Below are 20,974 nucleotides of genomic sequence, written 5' to 3' on the forward strand. Positions count from 1 at the left end.
ATAATTTGTTCCAGGTCCTGAAGCCAATATGTCATACTGGGATTCAAACCCACGTCTGTGCTCCCTCCACTACACCACGTTGCTTCTCCTGAAACAGTTCATCAAACTACAGTTTTCTATCAGACTCTGGGTTCCCCTTGGGATGCACTGCCACCACCCACATCACACTGAAGTGCTTGCTTAAGTGGCCCCAGGTGACGTGTTCTAAATATCCAAGGGCATGGTTTCTCAACCATGGCACTATTGACACTTAGGGCCAGATAATTCTTTGTTGGGGAGGACCTATGTATTGTAAGATATTTAGCAACATTCCTGGTCTTTAGATGCCAATATTTTCTTCTCAGTTGTGACAACCAAAATGTCTCTGGACATTGCCAAATGTCCTCTCGGAGGCAAAATCACCCCCGCTGAGAACCATTGATCCCCTCTGTGCATCTCACAAGCCACTCCCACTGAGGAAAGATATGAGCTCGAAATTCTTGCCTTACACTGTCCCATTCAGTAACTTTCTTATCTGCTGATTTGTGTAAGTTCATATACAATCTACCAGTAGCTCAGGGTACAAGAAATATTTGACGATTGAGTTTGATTGCACAGATATGCAATGCACAGATATAAATGCAGGGCCTAATTACCAATATCAGTTATCAGGTTAAAGATGACTCGATGACTCGTCTCTTTTTTCTTTTTACATTTTCACAAGCTTTTTATTTTTTTAATTTATTTTTTATTTAACTTTTTTTAGTTCTTGATAAATATTTTTTTAACATCTTCATTGGAGTATAATTGCTTTACAATGGTGTGTTTCTGCTTTATAACAAAGTGAATCAGCTATAAATATAGGTATATCCCCATATCTCCTCCCTCTTGCGTCTCCCTCCCACCCTCCCTACCCCACCCCTCTAGGTGGTCACAAAGCACCAAGCTTATCTCCCTGTGCTATGTGGCTGCTTCCCACTAGCTATCTATTTTACATTTGGTAGTGTATATATGTCCATGCCACTCTCTCAGTTCGTCCCAGCTTACACTTTCCCCTCCCCGTGTCCTCAAGTCCATTCTCTATGTCTGCATCTTTATTCCTGTCCTGCCCCTAGGTTCTTCAGAACCGTTTTTTTTTTTTTAGATTCCATATATATATGTTAGCATACGGTATTTGTTTTTCTCTTTCTGACTTCACTCTGTATGACAGTCTCTAGGTCTATCCACCTCACTACAAATAACTCAATTTCGTTTCTTTATATGGCTGAGTAATATTCCATTGTATATATGTGCCACATCTTCTTTATCCATTCATCTGTTGATGGACACTTAGGTTGCTTCCATGTCCTGGCGACTGTAAATAGAGCTGCAATGAACATTGTGGTATGTGACTATTTTTGAATTATGGTTTTCTCAGGGTATATGCCCAGGAGTGGGATTGCTGGGTCATATGGTAATTCTATTTTTAGTTTTTTAAGGAACCTCCATACTGTTCTCCATAGTGGCTGTATCAATTTACATTCCCACCAACAGTGCAAGAGGGTTTCCTTTTCTCCACACCCTCTCCAGCATTTATTGTTTGTAGATTTTTTGATGATGGCTATTCTGACTGGTGTGAGATGATATCTCACTGTAGTTTTGATTTGCATTTCTCTAATGATTAGTGATGTTGAGCATCCTTTCATGTGTTTGTTGGCAATCTGTATATCTTCTTTGGAGAAATGTCTATTTAGGTCTTCTGCCCATTTATGGATTGGGTTGTTTGTTTTTTTGATATTGAGCTGCATGAGCTGCTTGTATATTTTGGAGATTAATCCTTTGTCAGTTGCATCGTTTGAAAATACTTTCTCCCATTCTGAGGGCTGTCTTTTCATCTTGTTTATGGTTTCCTTTGCTGTGCAAAAGCTTTTAAGTTTCATTAGGTCCCATTTGTTTATTTTTGTTTTTATTTCCATTTCTCTAGGAGATGGGTCAAAAAGGATCTTGCTGTGATTTATGTCATGGAGTGTTCTGCCTATGTTTTCCTCTAAGAGTTTTAGTGTCTGGCCTTACATTTAGGTCTTTAATCCATTTTGAGTTTATTTTTGTGTATGGTGTTAGGGGGTGTTCTAATTTCATTCTTTTACATGTAGCTGTCCAGTTTTCCCAGCACCACTTATTGAAGAGGCTGTCTTTTCTCCATTGTATATTCTTGCCTCCTTTATCAAAGATAAGGTGACCATATGTGGTGGGTTTATCTCTGGGCTTTCCATCCTGTTCCATTGATCTATATTTCTGTTTTTGTGCCAGTACCATACTGTCTTGATTTGTAGTATAGTCTGAAGTCAGGGAGCCTGATTCCTCCAGCTCCGTTTTAGTTTCTCAAGATTGCTTTGGCTAGTCAGGGTCTTTTGTGTTTCCATACAAATTGTGAAATTTTTTGTTCTAGTTCTGTGAACAATGCCATTGGTAGTTTGATAGGGATTGCACTGAATCTGTAGATTGCTTTGGGCAGTATAGTCATTTTCACAATGTTGATTCTTCCAATCCAAGAACATGGTATATCTCTCCATCTGTTTGTGTCATCTTTAATTTTTTTCAACAGTGTCTTATGGTTTTCTGCATACAGGTCTTTTGTCTCCTTAGGTAGGTTTATTCCTAGGTGTTTTATTCTTTTTGTTGCAATGGTAAATGGGAATGTTTCCTTAATTTCTCTTTCAGAGTTTTCATCATTAGTATATAGGAATGCAAGAGATTTCTGTGCGAGCTTCCCTGGTGGCGCAGTGGTTTAGAGTCCGCCTGCTAATGCAGGGGATGCGGGTTTGTGCCCTGGTCCGGGAAGATCCCACATGCTGTGGAGTGGCTGGGCCCATAAGCCATGGCTGCTGAGCCTGCATGTCCGGAGCCTGTGCTCTGCAACAGGGGAGGCCACAACAGTGAGAGGCCCACGTACCGCAAAAAAAAAAAAAAGATTAATTTTGTATCCTGCAACTTTACCAAATTCATTGATTACCTCTAGTAGTTTTCTGGTAGCATCTTTAAGATTCTCTATGTATAGTATCATGTCATCTGCAAACATTGACAGTTTTACTTCTTCTTTTCCGATTTGGATTCCTTTTATTTCTTTTTTTTCTCTGATTGCTGTGGCTAAAACTTCCAGAACTATGTTGAATAATAGTGGTGAGAGTGGGCAACCTTATCTTGTTCCTGATCTTAGTGGAAATGGTTTCAGTTTTTCACCATTGAGAATGATGTTGGCTGTGGGTTTGTCATATATGGCCTTTATTATGTTGAGGTAAGTTCCCTCTATGCCTACTTTCTGGAGAGTTTTTTATCATAAATAGGTGTTGAACTTCGTCAAAAGCTTTTTCTGCATCTATTGAGATGATCACATGTTTTTTCTCCTTCAATTTGTTAATATGGTTTACCACATTGATTTGCGTATATTGAAGAATCCTTGCATTCCTGGGATAAACCCCGCTTGATCATGGTGTATGATCCTTTTAATGTGCTGTTGGATTCTTTTTGCTAGTATTTTGTTGAGGATTTTTGCATCTATGTTCTTCAGTGATATTGGCCTGTAGTTTTCTTTTATTGTGGCATCTTTGTCTGGTTTTGGTATCAGGGTGATTGATGGTGGCCTCATAGAATGAGTTTGGGAGTGTTCCTCCCTCTGCTATATTTTGGAAGAGTTTGAGAAGGATAGGTGTTAGCTCTTCTCTAAGTCTTTGATAGAATTCGCCTGTGAAGCCATGTGGTCCTGGGCTTTTGTTTGTTGGAAGATTTTTTTTTTCTTATTTTTTTTTTTTGGCGGTATGCGGGCCTCTCACTGCTGTGGCCCCTCCCGCTGCGGAGCACAGGCTCCGGACACGCAGGCTCAGTGGCCACGGCTCACGGGCCCAGCCGCTCCGCAGCATGTGGGATCCTCCTGGACCAGGGCACGAACCCGTGTCCCCTGCATCGGCAGGCGGACTCTCAACCACTGCGCCACCAGGGAAGCCCCTGTTGGAAGATTTTTAATCACAGTTTCAATTTCAGTGCTTGTGATTGGTCTGTTTATATTTTCTATTTCTTCCTGGTTCAGTCTCAGAAGGTTGTGCCTTTCTAAGAATTTGTCCATTTCTTCCAGGTTGTCCATTTTATTGGCATAGAGTTGCTTGTAGTAATCTCTCATGATCTTTCATATTTCTGCAGTGTCAGTTGTTACTTCTCTTTTTTCATTTCTAATTCTATTGATTTGAGTCTTCTCCCTTTTTTTCCTGATGAGTCTGGCTAATGGTTTATCAATTTTGTTTATCTTCTCAAAGAACCAGCTTTTAGTTTTATTGATCTTTGCTATCATTTCCTTCATTTCTTTTTCATTTATTTCTGATCTGATCTTTATGATTTATTTCCTTCTGCTAACTTTGGGTTTTTTTAATTCTTTCTCTAGTTCCTTTAGGTGTAAGGTTAGGTTGTTTGAGATGTTTCTTGTTTCTTGAGGTAGGACTGTATTGCTATAAACTTCCCTATTAGAACTGCTTTTGCTGCATCCCATAGGTTTTGCGTCATCGTGTTTTCATCGTGTTCGCAAAACCTGCATCCCATAGGTTTTGCGTCATCGTGTTTTCATTGTCATTTGTTTCTGGGTAGTTTTTTATTTCCTCTTTGGTTTCTTCAGTGATCTCTTGGTTATTTAGTAGTGTATTATTTAGCCTCCATGTGCTTGTATTTTTTACAGACTTTTTCCTGTAATTGATATCTAGTCTCATAGCATTGTGGTCAGAAAAGATACTTGATACGATTTCAGTTTTCTTAAATTTACCAAGGTTTGATTTGTGACCCAAGATATGATCTATCCAGGAGAATGTTCCTTGCGCACTTGAGAAGAAAGTATAATCTGCTGTTTTTGGATGGAATGTCCTATAAATATCAATTAAGTCCATCTTGTTTAATGTATCATTTAAAGCTTGTGTTTCCTTATTTATTTTCATTTTGGATGATCTGTCCTTGGTGAAAGTGGGGTGTTAAAGTCCCCTACTATGATTGTGTTACTGTCGATTTCCTCTTTTATAGCTGTTAGCATTTGCCTTATGTATTGAGGTGCTCCTATGTTGGGTGCATAAATATTTACAATTGTTATATCTTCTTCTTGGATTCCCTTGATCATTATGTAGTGTCCTTCTTTGTCTCTTGTAATACTCTTTATTTTAAAGTCTGTTTTGTCTGATATGAGAATTGCTACTCCAGCTTTCTTTTGATTTCCATTTGCATGGAATATCTTTTTCCATCCCCTCACTTTCAGTCTGTATGTGTCCCTAGGTCTGAAGTGGGTCTCTTGTAGACAGCATATATACGGGTCTTGTTTTTGTATCCATTCAGCCAGTCTGTGTCTTTGGTTGGAGCATTTAATCCATTTATATTTAAGGTAATTATTGACATGTATGTTCCTGTTACCATTTTCTTAATTGTTTCTTAATTGTTAATTAATTGTTAATTAATTTCTTAATTGTAGGTCTTTTCCTTCTCTCGTGTTTCCTGCCTAGAGAAGTTCCTTTAGCATTTGTTGTAAAGCTGGTTTGGTGGTGCTGAATTCTCTTAGCTTTTGCTTGTCCGTAAAGGTTTTAATTTCTCCATTGAATGTGAATGAGATCCCTGCTGGGTAGAGTAATCTTGGTTGTAGGTTTTTCCCTTTCATCACTTTAAATATGTCCTGCCACTCCCTTCTGGCTTGCAGAGTTTCTGCTGAAAGATCAGCTGTTAACCTTATGGGGATTCCTTTGTATGTTGATTGTTGCTTTTCCCTTGCTGCTTTTAATATTTTTTCTTTGTATTTAATTTTTGATAGTTTGATTAATATGTGTCTTGGCGTGTTTCTCCTTGGATTTATCCTGTATGGTACTCTCTGCGCTTCCTGGACTTGATTGACTTCCTTGATTGATTTCCTTACCCATGGTAGGGAAGTTTTCAACTATAATCTCTTCAAATATTTTCTCAGTCCCTTTTTTTTTCTCTTCTTCTTCTGGGACCTCTCTAAATCAAATGTTGGTGAGTTTTATGTTGTCTCAGAGGTCTTTGAGATCGTCCTCATTTCTTTTCATTCTTTTTTCTCTATTCTGCTCTGCATTCGTTATTTCCACTAGTTTATCTTCCAGGTCACTTATCCGTTCTTCTGCCTCAGTTATTCTCCTATTGATTCCTTCTAGAGAATTTTAAATTTCATTTATTGTGTTGTTCATCATTGTTTGTTTCCTCTTTAGTTCTTCTAGGTCCTTGTTAAACGTTTCTTGTATTTTCTCCATTCTATTTCCAAGATTTTGGATCATCTTTACTATCATTACTCTGAATTCTTTTTCAGGTAGACTGCCTATTTCCTTTTCATTTGTTTGGTCTGGTGGGTTTTTACCTTGCTCCTTCATCTGCTGTATATTTCTCTCTCTTCTCATTTTGCTTAACTTACTGTGTTTGGGGTCTCCGTTTCACAGGCTGCAGGTTCGTAGTTCCCATTGTTTTTGGTTTCTGCTCCCAGTGGGTAAGGTTGGTTCAGTGGGTTGTGTAGTCTTCCTGGTGGAGGGGACTGGTGCCTGTGTTCTGGTGGATGTGGCTGGATCTTGTCTTTCTGGTGGGCAGGACCACGTCCGGTCGTGTGTTTTGGGGTGTCTGTGAACTTATTATGATTTTAGGCAGCCTCACTGCTAATGAGTGGGGCTGTGTTCCTGTCTTGCTAGTTGTTTGGCATAGGGTGTCCAGCACTGTAGCTTGCTGGTCATTGAGTGGAGCTGGGTCTTAGCGTTGAGATGGAGATCTCTGGGAGAGCTGTTGCCATTTGCTATTATGTAGTGGCTGGAGGTCTCTGGTGGACCAATGCCCTGAACTTGGCTCTCCCACCTCTGAGGCTCAAGCCTGACACCCGGCCTGAGCACCAAGACCCTGTCAGCCACATAGCTCAGAAGAAAAGGGAGAAAAAGAAAGAAAGGAAGGAAGGAAGGAAGGGAGGGAGGGAGGAAGGGGAGGAAGGGAGGGAGGAAAGAAGGAAGGAAGGAAGGAAGGATAAAATAAAGTTATTAAAATAGAAAAAATTATTAAAATAAAAAATTTAAAAAGTAATTAAAAAAAAAGAGAAGGAAAGAAAAGAACAACCAAACCAAAAAACAAATCCACCAATGATAAAAGTGCTAAAAACTATACAAAAGAAACAAAACAAAACAAATAAGAAAACCCAGACAGTCAGAACTCTAAGACCCTAGGACAAATGGCAAAAGCAAAGCTATACAGACAAAATCACACAAAGAAGCATACATATACACACTCACAAAAAGAGAAAAAGGAAAAAAAAATATATATGTAAAATAAAAAAGGAAGAGGGCAACCAAATCAATAAACAAATGTACCAATGATAATAAGCTCTAAATACTAAACTAAGATTAACATAAAACCAGAAACAAATTAGATGCAGAAAGCAAACCCCAAGTCTACAGTTGCTCCCAAAGTCTACCACCTCAATTTTGGGATGATTTGTTGTCTATTCAGATATTCCAGAGATGTAGGGTACATCAGTTTGATTGTGGAGATTTAATCTGCTGCTCCTGAAGCTGCTGGGAGGGATTTCCCTTTCTCTTCTTTGTTCGCACAACTCCTGGGGTTCAACTTTGGATTTGGCCCCACCTCTGTGTGCAGGTCACCTGAGGGCATCTTTTGGGAAGTCTGAGGTCTTCTGCCAGTGTTCAGTAGATGTTCTGTAGGAGTTGTTCCACATGTAGATGTAGTTTTGATGTATTTGTGGGGAGGAAGGTGATCTCCACGTCTTACTTCTCTGCCATCTTGAAGGCAACCCCCACTGATCTCTTTCAGAGTTCTACTTAGACTCTCCAGTTCTCAAATAATTACAAAGCTCTGGTTCAAGATAAAACTACTCTCCTCTAATCACCTGACCTTTCACAGTTGTTGCTTTCTTCTAATTCCCAGAAACTCAGGTCACCTAAATGCTCTTCCCTGGTGCTCAGTCTAATCCTATTCCCAACACCCACTGTCCTTTCTTTGCTCTTTCATTTCCTGATACTCCTAATCATCACCATTCTTTTTCTGGGGAATACCTCACTTGGCTCTTGTGTCCTGGCCTTCAGCTCTTCTGTTGTCAAGTCATTTCTTTATTTTTTTCTTTCCTCTAAATTAATGTGGTGGTCCCCAACCTTCTTGGCACCAGGGACCGGTTTTGTGGAAAACAGTTTATCCATGGATCAGGGGTGGAGGGGGAGGAGGATGGTTCAGGAGGTAATGCGAGTGATGGGGAGCAGCAGATGAAGCTTCAATTGCTTGCCCGATGCTCACCTCCTGCTGTGCGGTCTGGTTCCTTACAGGCCTCAGCCCAGTACCCATCCATTGCCTGGAGGTTGGGGACCCCTGAATTAATGGATCATTCTAATTAGTATTATCACATATGCATAAGCATATTTTTATAAGGAGATAAAAGGGGAATATGTATAAAATATATATCTAACGGGAAGAACTCATCCCAGACAAAGATTTAATCACTCTAGAGTACCTAAAACAGATTTATACTTGTCACTGGACTAGGTAGTTGAGATTGAAATGGCTCCTTCCATGAAGAATTTAGATTGGGGGTTGGTGACAAAGTGATTTCTAATGATTTTATTAACAATGGAAGTCCCCTAAAACATTCTCAATTAATTTTATCCTGGGGACCATACTCCAGTGTCAACTCTGAGGCAGAAAAAAAGGCGATTATGTCCAAGAGCTTTCCCACATTACACTTATATGTTTTCCATCCAGTAGGCTCTTCTAATGTTTTCCTACCTTCAAAGAGTTTTCAGCAATAAAAACCTTCTATTGTGCAATATGATGTGGTCTCCATCAGGCTTTTCCTACGTTCATTAGATCTCTGTTACCTATTAGAATAAGTCCTGTTTGTGGACTCTCTTGTGTTCCCCAAGCTCCTTTCCAGTATGAAGTTTCTGATGTTTAAGAAAAGCTGTGCGCCCACTGAAGGCCTTCCCACAGTTGCTACATTCAAAGGGTTTCTCTCCAGTGTGAATTCTCTGGTGACTAACAAGGTGTGAGTTCTGACTGAAGGCCTTCCCACATTCAGGGCATTCATAGGGTTTCTCTCCAGTATGAACACGGTGGTGTTTAATGAGATCTGAGCTGCCCCTGAAAGATTTCCCACATTTATTGCACATATAAGGTTTTTCTCCACTATGAATTCTGTGATGTCTCATAAGGTCTGAGCTCTGATTGAAAGTTTTCCCACATTCTTTACATTCATAGGATTTCTCTCCTGAATGAGTTACCTGATGTCGGATGAGGTCTGAGCTGCCTCGGAAAGTTCTACCACACTGATTGCACTGATAAGCTTTCACTTCTTGGCGAATTCTCCGCTCTTCTCTAAGCAACTCTTCCTTGCTAAATGTTTTTTTCACCTTCCACAAGTTTCTCTCCAGTATGAAGTCTCTTATGTTTGAGAAAAGCCGTGTGCCAGATGAAGGCTTTTCTGCATTCCTTACATTCATAGGGTTTCTCACCACTGTGGATTCTGTTATGCTGGACAAGGAGTGAACGCTGCCGGAAGGCTTTCCCACATTCATTGCACTGATAGGGTTTCTCTCCAGTGTGAATTTTCTGATGTGTAACAAGGTGTGACCTCTGGCTAAAGGCTTTCCCACATTCATTACATTCATAGGGTTTCTCTCCAGTGTGAGTTATCCAATGCCGAATTAGATCTGAACTTCCCCGGAAAGTTTTTCCACACTCAGTACATTCATAAGGTTTTTCTTCCCTGTGAATTCTCTGTTGTTGGATAAGAGCTAAGTCAGAAGTGCAGGCTTTTTCACATTCAAGTTCCTTTACAGTATGTAGTCTCTGATGTTTAAGAAAGGCTGTGCGCCCACTGAAGGATTTCCCACATTTGTGACATTCATGGGGTCTCTCCCCACTGTGGAGTCTCTGGTGTTCTGTGAGGCGTGAACGCTGCCTGAAGGCCTTTTCACAGGTGTTGCACTTGAAGGGTTTCTCTCCAGTATGAATTCTCTGATGTGTGACAAGGTGTGAACTCTGACTGAAGGTTTGTCCACATTCATAACATTCATAGGGTTTCTCTCCAGTGTGAATTCTGTGATGGATAATAAGATCTGAACTTTGATTGAAGGCCTTCCCGCACTCATTACATACATATGGCTTCCCTCCACTGTGAATTCTCTGGTGCAGGACAAGGTTCGAGCTTCCCTTGAAGGCCTTTCCACAGTCTTTACATTCATAGGGATTCTCATCGTTATGTATTCTCTTATGTCGGGCCAGGTTAGAGCTCTGATTGAAGTCTTTTCCACATTCATGACATATATAAGGTTTCTTTCCTGTATGAATTCTCTGATGTATAATAAGATTTGAACTTTGATTAAAGTCTTTTCCACATTCACTACATACATATGGTTTCTTCCCTGTATGAATTCTCTGATGTACAATCAGGTTTGAGCTCCGATTGAAAGTTTTTCCACATTCCTTACATTCATAGGTTTTCTTTATATTACCAGTTTTCTGATGTTCAGTTACTTCTGACTTCTGTTTGAAGCTCTGGCCACAGACTTCATGTCTGTGGGGTCTTTCTCCTGCAGAAAGTATTTTTTCTCTTTCCTTACATCCATGGACTCTCTCTCCTGCAATGGCTTTCTTGGGGATCAGATTCACTTCCCTGATACCTCTCTCTTGGGAAGGGGGATATCCCACTGCATCCTCTAAGGGGCTTACCCAATACCTCAATAACCTGTCCTCAGGATCACCAGTTTCAACTAACCCCCATTCCTGGGAGATCTGTCTTTGGAGTCTTTCTGATACAGCCCTTGCTGAATCTTTTTCTTCAGAAATTTCCATCTTTGTCTTCCAATCTTTCATCTTATTTTTGGTCTCAGAATCTGAAATAATAAGTAGAACATTCTATAATTCCTAAAATACAAATTTTCACCTCTTTCCTACACTGGGAAGTCTCAGTGGGAGGAACAAGGAACTTGGAAGAAGACTCTTCCCTTCTGGAGCTGAGATTCAGACGTTTTTCAGAGGGATTATGGCTACCACAGGAACACACACCCTATTGGTGGAGAAGAAACTTGCCAGGGTGCAGGCTGGAGCTGGTGTGTGTGGGTGGCCTGCAGGGTGGTGGAAGAATTCACTGGAGGTGGGCAGTCTGGAGCTGGAAGTGGCCTGTTTGATGGGGTAGGAACCTGCTGGGCCCTGAGGCCAGGCCAGAATGGGTTCACAGGAAGCAACTCACTAGGGTGATTGCCACCAGGCCTCCCACAAGTTGATCTGCTGGCAGCCACACCAATAAATAAGATAAAATAGCACACCAGCACCAGGAAAAGAAGTTCCTTCCTTTTCCTATGGCCTTGTATTTCCCTCCAGCATCCTCTATTGACAAAATCTAAATGTTGTACCAGCTGGCAAAGGAGAAATCGTCCAGATCCAGTAACTTAAGCAAAGCAAAGAAGGGTAGATTTGGAGTTGAGATATGATAAATTAATAACTGATCCACTAACCATTCCTCCAAATATATCATGACAGTTAAACAAATATGAAACTATGCCTCAGAATAAAAATGCTTGGCTGCCATTTTAATAGAAATCAATTCTCCCTTTCTCAGACCTGGCATTTTTCTTTCTGGTATTCTGGTGGAACTGCCTCCTTTGTATGGCAATTTTGTATCCTCCTGCAACTGGAAGACAGATGAGTTTATTGCTTTTGAGTGTTCATGTCATCAAATCCCTGACCTTGCCCAGTCACAAAAACACATTTCTGAGCTCCCTGAGAGAGCCATTTCACCTTGGCCCGGGGGATTGGAATGCTCTAGTCAGTAATCTTTTTGCAATGAATAAGAGGAAACACAGCATAGAGATTAAGAGTGTGGATTCTTAACTGACTGTCGGACAAAATGCCTGGGTTTGAATCCTATCTCCATCACTTACTGACTGTGTGACGTTAGGCAAGTTGCTGCAACTCTCTGTGCCTGTTTCCTCATCTCTAAAATGGAGATAATAATAGTATTTACCTCATAGAGTTGTTATGAGAATTAAATATATGTAAAACATTTAGAACCATGCTTGGCATATAGAAAGCACTATGTAAGTGTCAGCTGCTGTTACTATTACTACTATTATCATTAATCATTACCCTTTATGCCCAAGAATTATCATTAAGTAATGTGTCCCTAGCACAAACCTCCATATCTAGGCTGGATTTTATTTATTTAACATTCAAATAAAATACTGGAAAGAATTGGGTTTGTCATAATTTTCCCTTAAAGTGATTTTTTTGGGGGTTTGTTTGATATATAGTGTTCAAAATTTAGAAACAGTTTAAAAGATGGAAAAGGCATTTCTCAAAACCCACTGAAAACAGTTAAAAGAATGACAAATGAGGTAAACTCCATCTTCAAAAAAAGGGTCATATACAGATGTCTCCCAAAGTCTCATATCCTGAAAGGCATGGTCAGTGATCTTCTAATTAGAGTGAAGAGATCTAGAGCCATGGTGGGAAGGCAGGTGACAGAAGCAGGGACTGTTCCATAGAGATCTAGTCTGACATATCAGAGTGGCAGGGGAAGATGCTAAAGAAGAAATGGTGCCGGCAGATCATTTAGGTTGTCTTCCACCTGGTACCTGGTTGAGGAACACTGGCAGCCGTGGACCAAGATGAAGAAAGGAGATGAGTGTGACTGTCAGACTGTGCTACAAAAGTCCAGTGATCTACAGGGCTTTTTCTGTGCCATGTTGATCTCCTGGAAACCAAAAGCTGAAGGGAGATAATGCCTGTAGATTTGATAAGGTGTTTGTGGCAGCAGATCTGTATGAAGGCTTTGAGGTGCCCTTGCTCAATTCCCTCTGCCTCTTCCCTCTTTCATAGAGAACCTGCTTCATGCACTGTTGAGTAGTAATCATTCAGGTAACTTTGTGGGATGTGTGCTTGAAAACAGGGGGTTGTTGCTTTAGGAAAGAAAGCAACATGAGTAACAGAGGGATTAGGAGCATACACCCAAGAGGAACAGCAAAGGAATTAATAGGACGACGCATCCAGCAGAGCTCTCCACTATCTCAAAGAAATTATAGACAAAACCACTGTTTAAATGAAAACTCAAAGAAGACATATAAGAGCTCAAAATAGAGTGTAGATTATAAAAGAATAAAAAGAAGTGAGAAGTAATCTGGCAGAGCTGAAGGAAAAAAGTGGAAGGGAAAACTAAATGCATTACGTAGATGAAACTCATCAAAGAAAAAAGAAAAATAATCATGATGAGGACATGATGAGGCCTGGAGAGATGACACAGAATGCAGTGGATATAAATATGATTATAGAGAAAACAAGTTGCTACAGAAAGATATTCAAATATATATATAATTAGTGTTCCTAAAGAAGAGAAAAGAACAAACAGAAGGAAAAAAAAAACATTCAAACATAACAGAAGGAAATGTGGCTGAAATAAAGACTTGAATCTATTGGAAGGATACAGTGTAGTCCATAGAAAGTTGATATACAACAGTCCACACCAAGGCATAGCCTGGTGAAGTAAGTAAATTTCAGGAATAAATGAACATATGAAGATCTGAGGCAGAGGAGCAAGTGATGGGCAAGAGGGAATTTCAGGCTGAGTTTATACTCCTCCGTGTTACACTCATGCCAGTGTATAGTAATGCCTGTAAAGTTCTGAAGAGACACAAAGTGTGACTTGATCATTTTTTACCTGGCAAGCTGTTCCCTCATATTAAAACAGGCAAATGTTCTCAAGTAGGTAGAAACTCAGGGAGTATGACAGGCAGCCCTTTTTGAAAAGAACTGCTGGGCAATGAGATATAGCCAGTGAAGAAGTGAGTGAGAATAAACACTCAGGACCTCAGAGAACATTGTAAAACAATGGATGAGGAGTGTTGAATAAATTTAAATATGGAACTGACATTAAACAATTGGAAATTATTTTTGTAGAATAGAGGAGGAGAGGTAGTGGGCGTTAAGTATAAATTGTGCTAATTTGCTTGTCTGTCATGACAGGGATCAAGAGATAGCATCTCAAGTAGAAATACATAATTTTAAAAGAAGATCCAAACCTTAATATGTTTCATGATCAGTTTTCCCCCATAATTTTAAAGGAATAATATTTCAAAATTACAGAGAAACAGACTTCCCTGCTGGTCCCGTGGTTAAGACTCTGAGCAGTGGTTAAGACTCTGCGCTTCCACTGCGGTGGGTGAGGGTTTGATCCCTGGTCGGGGAACTAAGATCCCACATGTCACACATAGCGCAGCCAAAAATAAAATAAAATAAAATTACAGAGAAACACTTCTTTTTTTTTTTGGCTGTGCCTCGTGGCATGCAGGATCCTAATTCCCCGACCAGGGATCAAACCTGTGCCCCCTGCAACCCGCGCCCCCTGCATTGGAAGTGCAGAGTCAACCACTGGACTGCCAGGGGAGTTCCCACTATTTCTATTTTTGATAAAAATACTACATGCTCATTATAGGAAAAACCAAGAGTAGAGAAGAGCACAGAGAAGAAACTAAAGATACCCAATATTTTGTTGTATATTCTCCCAGTCTTATTTCTGGGCATAAATTTTTTTCTGATACAAAAATGGGATCACAGTATACATGCCCTTATTGTCCTCTTTGCCCTACTTGTGATACTGGAGCTGGACCCTGGAAACAGTTCGCTTTTGTTGGCTGGCTTTGTCAATAGAGGGTGCTGGAGGAACACTGTAAGCCACACAAAGAGAAAGGGGTTTCTCTTGGTACTTTTGAGCTGTTTTGTCTTTTGGTGGGGCCCCCAAATCAACATAAGGGAGGCTTGAGGGGGTAGACCAACCAGCTCTGGCCTACCCAACCCTCCAGTGAGTTTTTCCACTACCCAGCGGGCCTTTCCTATGGATTACCTCTAGCCTGCCTGCACCCTTCAGTGAATTTCTCTGTCATTTGGCAGGCCGTGCCGACAGACATGCCCTCTGACAAATTTCTTTACACCAGCAGGCTGTGTTTCTTTGGCAACCACACCCCATCCAAAAAAGTCTGAATCTCTGCTTTGGGGTGGGGGGGGAGCCCTCTTCTAAATTTGTGGTTCCTTCCTTATTTACTTCTCCTTAGTCCTAGAGGTAAGACGGCTTCCTGCATTATCTATTTCTATACTCCTTAGTGTTTTCTTTAGATCCTTTTAGTAGTTAGCTACCTTTACCGGTTTCAAATATTCTTTATATTAAATGTCCGTTGTTTAAACTACTGGTATAGTTTTTGTCTCCTGACTGGATCCTGACCAATACAGATACATATTATCATTTCATTTTAGATCTAGAACAAAGTGAAGATGATACAAGAAGAATAGGAAGGGGGCTAAGAAAGAGGAAACAAAAATTTGTTTAGAAATAGTGCTAAAAGGACTCCTCTCTGTAAGAATAATTAGGGTCAACCTTTACCACAAGCATAGGTATGGTAAAGTACCCAGTCCTTAGTCCCACACAGCATTCCCTGCAGAGATGAATGGCATTCTCTGCTCAACATTTTCATCCAATTCCATAGGTGAAAGGAATAGGGAATAATTTAAGGAACTCTTTGCCTCAGAGGATGTCTGGAGAAGGGTACAGTATCTGAAACATAGGCTTGATCAGAGATGAGTCCTCCTCTACAATCCAATCCAGCTGAACTCAGAGCTTCTTGGAAAAGGGCATTGTTATTTCATATCATTCACTGATGTGTTCACCTAACTTACATTAACTAAGCACCCACCATATTCCAGACACTGTACTAGGTACTGGCAATACAAAGGTGAACATCCCTGCCCTCAAGGAACTTACAGTTCAATGAAGGGAGATATATGTGTAAATGGACAAGAAGATAGTGTGGCCAGTGCTGGAATAAGGTGAGCACTGTCCAGTATGGGAGAACCTGAATCAACGAAACATGGTAACTGCAAGTGGGGGAAGAAAGGAGTCAAGAATGACTTTCAGTTTTCTGGCTTAGGCAATGGGTGGGATATGGTGCTGTTTATGAAGACAGGGGTCAGAGAAGGAAGAGTAGGTTTGGAGGGTGGGATACTAGGTCCAAAGATCTGAAGATGAGTTGAGTTTTTTGTCATCTCTTGGTTTCTAACAGGAACCGAGCTCAGGGAGAGGCAAGGAGTTGTCAACTCCACAGATTAGGCTACACGCCCTTCAACAAAGAGCAGAAGCATCTTATCTTGTCTCCAAGAGTCAAAGCCATTGGGAATCCTTAATCCTCCAATTCCACTGAGCTCTTTAAAACCTTTTCTTGTTTTTTTGCTTTTCAACCGAAACTCAGAGAATTCGGGGTGTATAGAGTCTAAGTTAGAGGACAGAGCCCCTACTCGGTGAGACCAGCTCTGTCTCTTCCTCTAGTATCTCTGCCATGCAGGGATTCCACTGAGTGTGGACCTGAGGCCCAGCATCCTTTTGCGATTCATTCACAGCCACATCCTGCAACATCTTGAATTCCTGAAACAGAAGTTCCTGTTCTGCAACTACCCAATAAGGAGTTGGCAGCAGATACTCCATAGCTTCCCTTTCCTTTTTAAATCTCTACTACTTCCTGCATTCCCTTGGTCTCAGTAGATAATCTTGCCCCTCGCTTTAAAAATATGTGAGACCATGTGTAAAAATCACCTCACGTTCCTCTTTTTTTTCAATGACTCCTCATCTTTACTGTATTTTGTCTCTTCCATTCTCTAGTATTTATTGCTCTTTAACTGAGCCCCTATGATGGGCCAAGCACCACGCTAGGTGGTTAGAATATAATAATGAGGACAGAGTCCCTGCCCTTGACTAGTGTGTGGTGTCAATTAAATGTGTTAAATACACAATAAGGGTAAGTGTGGGTGCCGTGGGACCTCATGAGAAGAGCACAACCTGAGGGGGGTGGGATGGGTAAGGAAACTTCCTGAAGGAAGCAGCTTCTAAGGTGAAGCCTGAAAGACAATTTGAGATAACTAGACTAAAAGAAGAAGGAAGGGCTTTTCAAATTGAGGCTGAAGCATGTGCAAAGGCCAGGAGGTGAGAGAAGCTACGATGTGTTCATGGATGCACCATATGACTGAAGCCCAGAATACAGACAGTAAACGATGAAGCTGGGGGAGCGGCGGTCAAACCACGGAGGGCCATGTATCCCAGGCTAAGAAGCTTGGACTTTCTCCTGAAGGCAGTGGGGAACCCCGGAAGGGGTTAAAGCAGGAGAATGACATAATTAGATTTATCTTTTTAAAAGACTGCTCTGACAGCTTTATGGAGAACAGACTAAAGGGTGCAAGGCTGAAAGCTGGGATATTGCTTAGGAAACTACAGCAGAATCTATGATGGAGACAGTGAGGGCCTCATCACTGACAGTGAGTTACTGGGACTGGAGACATTTTAAAGTATATTAAAGAAGCAAAAACAGGGAGAATCGGTGCTGTCCTGAATGGAAGGTGTGAGGGAAAACAGAAGGCATTAAGGATGACACCCAAGTTTCTAGCTCGGACAACTGCCTAAGCTGGGTAGTGGGACCGAAAGAGTGGTGGTGAGGGGGAGGAGGTGGTGAATTCCACTTCAGACACGTTATATTTGACATACCTGTGTGGCATCCAGGAGAAAACTTCTGAGAAGCCAATGAATCAGTGGGTCAGGAACCCAGGAGGAAAATCTAGAATGGACACACAGATTTTGGAATCATCAGCATATAATTAGTATCTAAAGCAGAAAAGTGGCGATTACAGCTGGCGATTACAGCTTGGAGGCAGCTTAGAGTTCTGAACACAACAGGGCTTTGGAAGCAAGCAGAACCAAATTAGAATCCCAGCTTCTTAATCTCCCCCAACTATCATTTCTGCATATGTAAAGCAGAAATACCACTGATTCCAAAGTGTTATTGTACACATTTTAAAAAACCCACCCCGGGAATTCCCTGGTGGTCCAGTGGTTAGCACTCGGCACTTCCACTGCCGTGGCCTGGGCTGGGGAGCTAAGATCCGAAAGCCACGCGGCACGGCAAAAACAAACAACAACAACAAAAAACAACCCCCCCAAAAAAAAACCCCACCCCAATGTATATAAAGCCACACACCTCTACAGTGTAAGCCTCCCAAGAGTGTAAGCTCTGTGGGGATGGGGGTCTTTGTTCTGTACAGTGTTGGAACAGTACCTGGACCATAGTGGGTGCTCAATTAAAGATCATTGAATAGGGGCTTTCCTGGTGGCACAGTGGTTAAGAATCCGCCTGCCAGTGCAGGGGACATGGGTTCGAGTCCTGGTCCATGAAGTTCCCACATGCTGCGGAGCAACTAAGCCCGTGCGCCACAACTACTGAGCCCGAGCTCTAGAGCCCACGAGCCACAACTACTGAAGCCCGCATGCCTAGAGCCCATGCTCCGCAACAAGAGAAGCCACCGCAATGAGAAGCCTGCGCACCGCAACAGAGAGTAGCCCCTGCTCACCGCAACTAGAGAAAGCCTGCGCATAGCAACAAAGACCCAACTCAGCCATAAGTAAATAAATAAATAAATTTATTTTTTTTAAAAAATCACTGAATAAATGAATAGTAGGTTAACTCTCTTCCCTCTTTCCCTTGACTAATCCCTGAAATTCTTTTCTCCCTTGGCTTCCATAATGCATGATACTCCACCCACTCTACTTTTTTTATTGTCTTTACCCTTTCAGCTTTTCCTTCCTTCTAGTCCTCTCCTTTTATATTCAGTATCTCAATGACCATATCACCTCTGGCTTCAGTGATCACCTTTGTCCAGAATGAACCATAAATTTAAAACTCCTATTCCTCACCTACATTGTAGTCTATATTCACAATGCATCTCCAGTCCAACGTCTTATTGACAGTCAAGAAGGCTCAAATGCATGAAAATGAACTCAACATTTTGCTTCTAAATGTATTCCCCCTTCTTACTGTTTCTGCCCAAATGACCAGTTTTCATTGAACAAATATTTAACATGAGCCTATAGTGTCCAGGCACTGTTCTAGGCCCTGGGATACTCTGGTGAAGAAGCCCCTAATGGGGCTTGTATTCTAGGGCTTTCTAAGCCAGAAATGCAGTAGTTTTGTTTTGTTTTTAATTAAAAATACTTTACTGCTAAAAAATTCTAACCATCACCTGAGTCTTTAGTTAGTCATTATCTTTTTTCAACAGTAACATCAAAGATCACCAGTCACCATAACAAATATAATCATAATGAAATAGCTTGAAATATTGCAAGAATTGCCAAAATGTGACACAAACATGAAGTGAGCAAGTGGTGTTGGAAAAATGACACTGATAGACATGCTCAACGCAGGCTTGCCGCAAACCTTCAATTTGTAAAAAATGCAATATCCATGAAGCACAATAAAGCAAAACACAATAAATTGAGGCATGCCTATACTATTGTAGAATTATCTATTTCTCCTTTCAGTTCTGTCAACTTTTGCTTCATATACTTTGCAGTTCTGTTGTTAGATGTGTATACATTTATAAGTCTTACATTTTCTGGTTACTGCCACCTAAAATGTGATCCACACACCGGCCACAGTAGCCTCACCGAGGAGCCTGATGAAATGCAAATTCTCAAGCACCACCCAGACCTACTGAGTCAGTCTGTGTGGGAGGGGCCCAGCAATCTCTGCTTACCCAGCTCACGCTCCAGGTGATTCTCAGCTTGCTACAATCTGAGAAGCACCGCTCTGGGAGGCAAGTCATCTTGGACTCCTCTCTCTCTATCCCTTCTATCCGTACCTACTAACTCTGAAAACTGTTCCAACTCCATCTTAACCTAGAACCTTCTCACCCCATGCTTGGATTCTCGTAAAATCTCCGAACGTTTTCTGGCTCCAATCAATGCTGATAACACTGTCGGATGAAATAATTTTCTAAAGCACTGCTGACACCAATGATCAAAAATCTACCATGGGGCTTCCCTGGTGGCACAGTGGTTGAGAGTCCGCCTGCCGATGCAGGAGACACGGGTTCGTGCCCCGGTCCGGGAAGATCCCACATGCCTCAGAGCGGCTGGGCCCGTGAGCCATGGCCACTAAGCCTGCGCGTCCGGAGCCTGTGCTCCGCAACGGGAGAGGCCACAACAGTGAGAGGCCAGCGTACCGCAAAAAAAAAAAAAAAAAAATCTACCATGACTTTTCTATCACCCATTAAAGGAAATAATAGCTTCTTTTTGACTCACAGAACTGTAATATATCCTAGGGCTGCCATGACAAAATACCACAAACTGGGTGACTTAAAACAACAGGAATTTATTCTCTCACAGTTCTGGAGGTTAGAAGTCTGAAATGAAGGTTTTGGCTGGGTGGCTTCCTTCTGCAGGCTCCTAGGGATAACTGTTCCATGCCTCTCTCCTAGCTTCTAGTGACATCTGGCAATCCTTGTGTTCCTTGCTTTGTAGATGCAGTACTTCAGCCTCTGCCTCCACCTTCACATGGCATTCTCGCTGTCTCTGTCTCTTCACCTGGCCATCTTCTTATAAGGACACCAGTCATATTGAATTAGGGGCCCATTCTACTCCAGTATGACCTCATCTTACCTAGTTACATCTGCAATGACCCTATTTCCAAATAAGGTCACATTCTGAGGCACTGGGGGCTAAGACCTCAACATATCCTTGTTGGGGGACAAATTCAACCCATAACAATAGCCCCATTCTATGATTCACGAAAGAGCAAACCTTTGCTCTCGGATTCTCCCTAAATTCCCATATACTAGGCTTCTTCCCATTCTGTCCCTTTGCCCATGACTCTCCTACTTGTGATGTCCTTCCTACTCTCCTTCATCTACATCAATATCAAATGCAGCAAGAGGCCAGGCAGTTAATCAGAATGGGTGAAGCAGACAAGGTGATAAATGACAACTGATACTTTGCTGCTGTGTCCGGGAGGCAATGATTACTGGGGACTGGGGATCTGCAAATTTTGTACTGAGTCTAAAGGAGGGAGCTGCTACTCAGTTCCTCCCAATTGCACCATGCAGACATGTGTGCACTATTTGGCCACATCTTCTGATTGTCCAAGAGATG

At 41.5% G+C, this 20,974-nt stretch overlaps 1 protein-coding gene across 1 annotated transcript; it reads right to left on the minus strand.

Moving 5' to 3' along the window:
• Positions 1-9,256: 9,256 nt before the first annotated feature.
• Positions 9,257-17,652, minus strand: ZNF594 (zinc finger protein 594). Its single transcript, XM_060133763.1, has 2 exons — positions 17,540-17,652; positions 9,257-10,859 (listed from the first exon to the last, which is right to left on the minus strand). Exon 2 carries the CDS (start codon positions 10,837-10,839, stop codon positions 9,358-9,360), a length of 1,482 nt encoding a protein of 493 aa, XP_059989746.1. The 5' UTR covers positions 10,840-10,859; positions 17,540-17,652; the 3' UTR covers positions 9,257-9,357.
• Between the last annotated feature and the right edge of the window lie 3,322 nt (positions 17,653-20,974).

This window comes from Lagenorhynchus albirostris, chromosome 20, assembly GCF_949774975.1.
Source record: "Lagenorhynchus albirostris chromosome 20, mLagAlb1.1, whole genome shotgun sequence".
Lineage (NCBI taxonomy): Eukaryota > Metazoa > Chordata > Mammalia > Artiodactyla > Delphinidae > Lagenorhynchus > Lagenorhynchus albirostris.